We start from the raw sequence: 8,715 nt of genomic DNA on the forward strand, positions 1-8,715 counted from the left end.
ATGGGGAGTCGCTCTGCAATAAGAAGAGAACCAAGTAGAACTCATGCAGTTTCTCGGTGGAGTCCTACAAAAGAGCAAATAGCAGTGTTGGAGGACCTTTACAGACAGGGAATGAGGACTCCAAATACTGAGCAGATACAAGAGATTACCTCTAGATTAAGGGTTTATGGTCACATTGAAGGAAAAAATGTCTTTTACTGGTTTCAGAATCACAAAGCACGTCAAAGACAGAAGCAGAAGCTAGAAACCATTGCATATTCCAATAGCTTTCTTCAAGCCTCACACCCCATTGGCCAACATGGTTTGTTATCTGATATAATTTCTTACTTTATTATTGCCATGCTTTTTCTCTTGGCTATTCTATTGAAACAAATTTAATTGCATGCATCCGATAATATTCAAATCTTGTGGAGTGGGAGTAGTATGTAAGCATTGCCTTTTATGCAGTTAAATCTTCTTTCCATTGTGTTTTTATATAAGAAACAAAGAACAATGTTAAATGAAAGTGTATGTATATTTACACATGTCCATGTACCATAACCTAACCAGTTTTCTTGTTCATGCAAATGCATTAGTTAAGTAGGGTTCATGCATCTATAGTTTGTTTATCTTTCACATTAATTTCATCACAGTCTGAAATCAAACATTTTTTTTTTCAGTTGTCTGTGCTCCATTTTATGCTCAACAAAGTGGAATGAACTTTTATCCTCAACCAAGAAATATTGTAGCAGCTGGAGGTATTGTTGAGTCAGTTGTGCCATTTAGGATGCTGCAAATGTGTGATGGCCAGCAGATATACCAACAATTGCGTCAGAGGGTACAACCTGATTATAACTGTAGCATCAACGACAGGAAAACCTTAACTCTCTTTCCTCTTCATCCAACAGGTGTTTTGAAAGAAAAAACTACTGATCATGGTTCTTCACATGCTTCAGCTTCTGGTCGTCACTGATACATGTTATGGTTCTGTGTTAGTGCTGCTGAAATCACCAACTGTTTTTGGAATTTTTCATTTTCCAGCCAAGGTCTCCTGAGTGAGATTAAATGTATTCACCAAAACAACATATATATATATATATATATATATATATATATATATATATATATATATGTATGTATGTATGTATGTATAGTTGGATAACCATATTTCCACTTTTGAATTTTTGAATTTTAAAATTAGTATTGAGTTTTAATTATAAAAGAAAAACATTTTTTTAATCAAAAATGGATTAGAATTTCAAAATTGTATTTATTTTATAAAATTATATAAAAGACCTTATAAACTGATTTATTTGTTTAGAAAATATTATTTAAGTAATTATTATATATATTATTTTAATTTTGATTATTAACTTAATTCATGACATAATTTATATGCTTTACAAAATTCTAATACCTACTAAAAGATACTCATATTAAATTATAAATTAAACAATAAATTATAGTTTTAAATGTTCTTCGGAGTTGGCCCTATAAGCATAGTACTAGAATTTTAAAGTTACTACGATCATTTATTGACCATCAAAGAAATAATTTACATAAAACATTTGGACATGAAATGAAAATCTATAATTTTACCAATAATAAAATATAACATGGTATTTTAAGTTAAAAATTTATTCTTTTTTATATTTATTCGAAGTAAAAATGACAATAACTTAAAAATAAAGACAAAAGTCTCATTCTTAGAAATAATACTTAGTATTTATATTTAGATACAAAAATAAATAAATGTACATAAATTTCGAAAATATTTTTCAATATTGAATCAAAATCTCAAAGAAAGCAAGTATTTCCAATTACTGTACAAGAAAATAGTAGTGTAAGAATAAATATATACATATATACATTACAAGAGTGAAATATCTAAAAAAAAAAAAAAGCGATGATTTTATACAGACTCGACTTTAGACTTTACATCTATTCTATTAGTCTTCTATCTTTGTTTTTCTTTACAAGTACAAAAATCATAATACTATAAATAGGTTGTTAACCGGTGTAAGTGGTTTCTGAAAAACATTTTCCTGTGCAATTTTGGTATTATCAACATAACTTACAAACCAAACTTCTTTGGTCTAAAAAATGTGGAAGAACCCTTTCGTAAACCTGGCATGGAGATCTGCTGCTGATGCTTAGCTGTCCTTTCCTTCTCCTTCTGTTTCCTTTCTCTCTCGACCTCTGCTTGTACCTTCTTCAAGTTCTCCATCTCCTCCTCCATGGCTGTTTTCTCTTCTTTCTGTCTCTTCTTATGCTCCAGTAACGATATATCAGACTCCTTAACAGAGAAAAACATAGGTCCCAACTCAGCCAGCCACTGGGGTTCCACTGCGGTGGCACACTGCATGTACTCCTTTGTGGTCAATACTAACTCGTGATAAACCACATACTCAGGAGTGCATCCCATACCATAGAGAGCACTACTGGGATGAAGATGACATGGCATCCCATTCCTGCAGTTAACATACTCTCCCACGCCCTTTAACCTTGCTGCATTCTGAAAATATGCAGAACAAATTGCTTTTCTAACAATGTCTGTGTCAGGCCAACATGAGGTTAAGGGGATCTTTAAAGTCTTCAGAATATCCAACAACTGGGATCTCACCTCTCTAGCCTTTCTTAGACCTTTCACATGCAAGAAATGATCATTGCACCAATCACCTCTGTAATCATGCTGTTTCCACTGCTGATAAACATTGTACAGGGTTAAATGATCGGACTCCGGCACCAAAAATCTCTCCCGTGCGGCGTCACTCTCCTCTGCCCGATCCTTGGGTCTAAAGAAAACAGAGGGCACTGAAAGCATGGACACAATTGTCAAAACCTCCTCAACACACCCCAACAGTTTACCCGTCAAAAGCATCTTCGCAAGCGGAGGATCCAGTGGGAATTCAACCATTTTCCATCCAAGATCAGTTAATCCCCCCACATTGTTAAGTGCACCCAGCACCCACAACTGGTACATCGAATTCAGAATATTATCTTGCGGAGGTGGATCCATGAAATCAAAATCAAGTAGATTTTCAACTTTCAGAGATTTCAGCAACAGGACAACATTACCAAGGTTAGTCCTCTGAATCTCTGGAACAGGACTTGGCAGCATTTCATTCAAGTAAGCACTCTCAGTATACAACCTATAGCATGTACCAGGGCCGGTTCTACCAGCTCGACCAGCACGTTGATCAGCAGCAGCTCGGCTTACAGGGAAGACCTGGAGAGCGTCCATGCCCATCCTAGAGTTATACACCTTCATTTTACCATAGCCAGAGTCTATCACATAGAAGATACCATCAACAGTTAATGATGTCTCGGCAATATTAGTGGCTATAATACATTTTCGCGCTCCATCTTCAGCTTTCTGAAATATCTTAGCTTGCAAGTCGGAAGGAAGCTGAGAGTATATGGGAAGAATCAAGAGTTTAGGAACAAGTTTATTTGACGACGACATCATCTGCTCCATTCTTTCTGCAAGGGCATGGCAAGCTGCCTCAATCTCATCCTGGCCAGTCATGAAGATAAGGATGTCACCAGGAGGACTGGTTATATGAATAGTCATAGCCTGCTTCACTGCACCTTCTACGTAATCTTCGACTGGAGTTTTACTCCACAATATTTTCACGGGAAATGTTCTCCCAGGAATGTGAAAAATTGGACAACTGCAAGAATGCCACAATTAGGTTGAGTCTAACAAAAGTCAATAACAAGAAACAATGAAAGATAACAAGGTGAATTACCTTCCAAAGAAATTTGAAAATTTCTGTGCATTCAGAGTAGCAGATGTGACAATAAGCTTGAAATCACGGCGTTGGGCTACAACTTTCTTCAATATTCCAAAAAGAATATCAGTATTTAATGATCTTTCATGAGCTTCATCCATGACAATAACCCTGAAACGGTGTCAAACAAGATGGTTCATAACTGTTTTTATTGCAAACAAACAATAATGCGTGAACACAGTGTGTAAATTTGTCAATATTTCCATACCTATATTTGTCTAGATCAGAGTCTTTGAGTGTTTCTCGTAGAAGTACACCATCAGTCATGTACTGTAAAATTTAAAGCAGAAGTTTAGAACATATAACACAGTTCATGACTAAAGTGTCCACAATCAGCATAATTACATTATATGCCCACCACATCATGATACAAGATGAAGACACCCTATGTCAATTAAAGAATATATATAATGAAAAGGACCTACAGAATGGCATTGTAACATGAAACACAATATTTATTCCTAATAAATACAAGTTGGGTTTACCTTTATAATGGTACTTGGCCCGGTTACATCTTCAAAACGTATAGCATAGCCAACTTTATCACCCAACTCTGTATCCATCTCTTCACTAACTCTCTTGGCAACACTCATAGCTGCTACACGTCTTGGTTGGGTACAACCCACTATACCACCTACGGTATAACCATCCTCATGCAGATACTGTTCAGAAAAATCAAATGTTAAGATATCTATCTGGGATTCTGTTATTGATTGGATAAACATTAATTAACAAATAAAAGATATTGACAAAGAAAATAAAAAGACAGTTAAACCTGTGTTAATTGAGTTGTCTTTCCTGACCCAGTTTCTCCAAGCACCACCACCACCTGATTTTCCCGAACCACCTACACATTGTACATCCTCAAAATATTATTACAACATTTATGAGCCAAGACTGAGAGAAACAGAAAATCCAATTGGAAAATGGACATATGAAAAAAATACAAAATTCAAAACCATGACAGGAAGAGAGAAGGAAAAGGGACTTGGTTATGCTACATCAAAACCATATAGTGATAAATATTGGGTTGACATGTTCTATCCTAGTCCCCTTTCACATGATATAAAGATGGATAAAACTATGATGACTAAGATATTCATGTCCTAATGCTGAACGTTAGACTGTGATTGATAGTGATCATTAATTTCACAACCCAAAAGATTGAATTCTCGTAGGGTCCTAAAATTTTGACAAAAAAATAACCTATCAATAACTGCCACATGCATAACCAAGAGAGAAAAAAAAATCAACCTTTAATAACTCTTCCCTCACTGAAAATATAGGGAGATATTGTCTTTGCTCTGCAATAGTTTTTGACGTGGCAAAGTCACTCACAGCTTCTGCCTTCTTCAAATGCTGTGAAAACTTAGTTTCATCCTTATAATCAATTTCACCATCTTCACCCACTTCAGCAGTGTCTACATCAATCTAGCATTTGAAAAATTTTAAATAAGATGAAGTCTTCAAACAGGAAAAGAAAAAGCAAAGGACACAACTACGCCAAATGTCCAGAAGAATACCTGCTCTGCTGTTTTCTCAACACCCAAGATATCACCAAGTTTTGAGCCTGCAAGTTCCCAAAAGCGTTGGCGAGACTTGTTCATACTCTGCTTCTCATGGATTTCTCTAACCAGAGTAGACCTTGTACGAGATATTATAGCCATGTCAGATGTTGGATCTTTTATAGGCATAATTGGGTCAGCCTGCTTAGTAAAGACAACTCCGCCATCAAGGAAAGGAGGCTTTGTATCTGTGGCCAATACAGAAAGAGTAATTAGTAAAAAATTGGAGTAATACCACACAAACTACTTTACAACGTCAAAGTTGGACAGATGATGAATATTTACCATGAACAAGTAGAACAACTTTGTGCTCTTCCTCATCATCAAATTCAGTCTGAACCTCTGTACCTCTAACAGCTCCAGATCTAAGCAGTTGCCTATCGTCCCATCGAGCATTATCAGCTGTGAGCTGGGACAACTTCTTGCTCTGCGCAAGGGACATACCGGTTCCATCTCTTCTAACCTGAATTATTGACAAAGACACTTGTAAGATAACACATGCCAACTTTCCCCAAAAAAAATGCACCAACACATTAAACGGTTCTCAAATAAGCCAAATCAATTATATTTCACCACATACAACAATAAGAAAAAATGTGGATTGAACATACAGGACGTTGCAAACACAGATAATGTTGTGTGAATAGCTACTCTCTATGATGCACCAATACAGTGACACTATTGGATACAATACAAGTATCAAATACATTACGTATCTGATATAGTAAAACGTAAATTTTTATATAGGGTACAATATAGTTACAATACACATTCAAAACAATCAAGTTCCTCTCTAAAGATTAGAATAACTATCTTGAACAAGAGTGTATATCCACATGTCATTCACCCAAAAGCCCCCTCAGATAGTAGATTGTAATATAAAATATATCCATCTAGCTTACCAAACCACAACAAACATAGACACATAACTGATCCAAACTAAATCATGTTACTCATAAGAATAACTTTCATAGATTTCAATCTCTAGCTAGATGAGATTAAAGTAAACATAACTAAATGAAAGAATCACTCATCTATAAACTACAATATAGAAATGACAAGATGTAGAACTTTTTCTCATGCAAGCTTTTCCATTTTATCAACTCTTCTTATGTACTTCATCTACTTAGGCTTTAATTAGCAGAAGGAAGCTAAATGCCAAAAAAATTGTGCAGATACATGCAAGGAAAAGTTAGTTTATACATGTTAAGAAATTCTAAAAGTTACCAGTCTCTTTGCTAACTCAGCCTCTTTTTTCTGACAGGAAGCTTCATTTCCAAGAAAAAGTGATGAGCTGTCGTCTTCAAACAATGTGCTACCTTCCTCTCTGTCATACCTTCATAATAGAATTATAATTAGATAAAAAAGAAAATGAAAAAAAAAGCAGATTTTGCAAATTAAAAACTAAAATGCAATGTGTAAAAGAATCATCTACAGCTCCACCAGTATCACCAACAACGTAAAACTTGCATGATGAATAACTTTTTGAATATATATATATATATATAAGAAGAAAAACATAAAGCAATTTACGCAATTAATTGTGAAAGACAAGCACAAAAGAGGAACCATAGTGTAGTGTTACAATGTATCATTATTATGCACTCTGGTATGTGATAGCAGAACAATTTTCAAATTTAGTGATTTAAAACAATATCAACGAAAAATACTTTTCAAACTAGATTTACCATGCTCGGTCAGCATCATAATCCATCTCCAAACGCATGTTTTCTGTAATCCCATACTTGTGTTCTTCACCCAATTCAGACTTATCAGCCATTTCAACCTGGACACATGAAAATCAGAATTATATAAAATGATGATATAGCATGCACAATAAAACTAAAATGTAATCCATAATAATTAGTGTGAAAGAAGAAAATCAGAAAATGTTCAGAACTTTGCTTTTTATATATATATATATATATATATATATATATATATATATATATATATATATATATGTATGTATATGCTAAAAACACTTATTTTATTTGTTCAGCATAATCGATAAGGAATTATCAAATTCACAAAGGAACTATCAGACATGAGATGCAAAATATACCTGAAACGTATTTGAAGTTTCTGATGAATTAAGCTGGTTCAACCTTTCATTGTGTCTAGAAACAGAAGATTTGGCTGAATATCCAGAAGCACGTATTGGGACTAGAGATGGAGAAACATGGTCCCAGGGGGAAGATGAATTAACTACATTCAATTCAACAAAATAAATATATTATTTCACATACTGCCATCGTAAAATTGAATAATAGGGATTACAAATATTAAAATTTTGAAAAATATTATATTTGAAATAACATACAGGATGAATGATGTGTGTTGCAAAATAGATAATGCCTAAGTCAAAGAATAGCTAGTTCTCCAAGTGCACTGAGACTAATTGTAAAAAAAGTATCTTATATGTCAATTCAATATAATTGGAAGCAAACAGGATTTTAATATTCCAAGCACAGATAAGTGAACAATATTTGTATTAATCCCAAAAACCTTAGAAGAAACAGAAAAATAATAATTACATACCAGGTGTTCTCCAGGAATCTTCGTATCTCCTTCGCTTTGTACCATCATCATGGTCATATCTACTATGCGAATACCTTTCTGAATAAGATTCTCCCTTACTCTCATAGTATGTCCGTTGTGTCACTTTCCCACTGCCAATTCTTGAATCATCCCTGGAATGCCTCCTCTTGTTAACCTTCAAAAATGATATAGCAAAATTAGAGATATATGCAACAAAGTGTCAAAATAATGAGAACTTTACTGAATACGAATTGCTAATTGTGAAAGGGAAATGCAATATTAAGAAATGAAAATGTTGATTTTTTATCACACTGATCAAGAAAGGGAGTTTTTTTTTTTTTTTTTCTAAAACTTCCTATATAATAGCACTCATGTAATACTCTTCATCTTGTGCAAAGCATTTCAGGAAAACCAACAGGCAACAGCCACTCAAAACGTAAAAGACAGCAATCTAAAGCAAAAGTTTTTCTCAGTCTTCACATCAAAAACTGCTAGTACATATAATAAATAAGGTACAAACTATATTTGCTAGAGAAAATTTGAAATCTAACATCTAGCACTGCAAACAATTTTTTCTCTTAAAAAAGAATGCTTCTTGTTCTTCTTGGAAGCCACTCCAAAACTCTAATTATCGATTATCAGCCAAATCAACACCGCATTCTGCATTGATAAAATACAGCCGGAAAGAAAAAAATAACGATTTCTAAACATTTTTAAATATAAACATACCTTGGAACTAGATACCGAATCCATTTTGCACAAAATATTGACAAGAAGCGAAGAGCAATCAACAAGGAAAACCCGGCTCTTTGAACACGTCTTCTTCTGCTTTTCTG

General features: G+C 34.2%; 1 protein-coding gene and 1 pseudogene across 1 annotated transcript; one reads left to right on the forward strand and one right to left on the reverse strand.

Moving 5' to 3' along the window:
• LOC114184771 (WUSCHEL-related homeobox 2 pseudogene) lies at window positions 1–952 on the forward strand (annotated as a pseudogene).
• Window positions 953–1,857: 905 nt separating this feature from the next.
• On the reverse strand, window positions 1,858–8,715 carry LOC114184772 (pre-mRNA-splicing factor ATP-dependent RNA helicase DEAH7-like). Its single transcript, XM_028072082.2, has 13 exons — window positions 8,609–8,715; window positions 7,880–8,054; window positions 7,404–7,546; window positions 7,027–7,124; window positions 6,566–6,674; window positions 5,624–5,801; window positions 5,297–5,526; window positions 5,028–5,204; window positions 4,549–4,620; window positions 4,259–4,435; window positions 3,982–4,043; window positions 3,732–3,884; window positions 1,858–3,653 (listed from the first exon to the last, which is right to left on the reverse strand). Exons 1-13 carry the CDS (start codon window positions 8,630–8,632, stop codon window positions 2,054–2,056), a joined length of 3,198 nt encoding a protein of 1,065 aa, XP_027927883.2. The 5' UTR covers window positions 8,633–8,715; the 3' UTR covers window positions 1,858–2,053.

Source organism: Vigna unguiculata, chromosome 5 (genome assembly GCF_037176805.1).
Source record: "Vigna unguiculata cultivar grain cowpea cultivar isolate G323 ecotype 2 chromosome 5, ASM3717680v1, whole genome shotgun sequence".
NCBI lineage: Eukaryota > Viridiplantae > Streptophyta > Magnoliopsida > Fabales > Fabaceae > Vigna > Vigna unguiculata.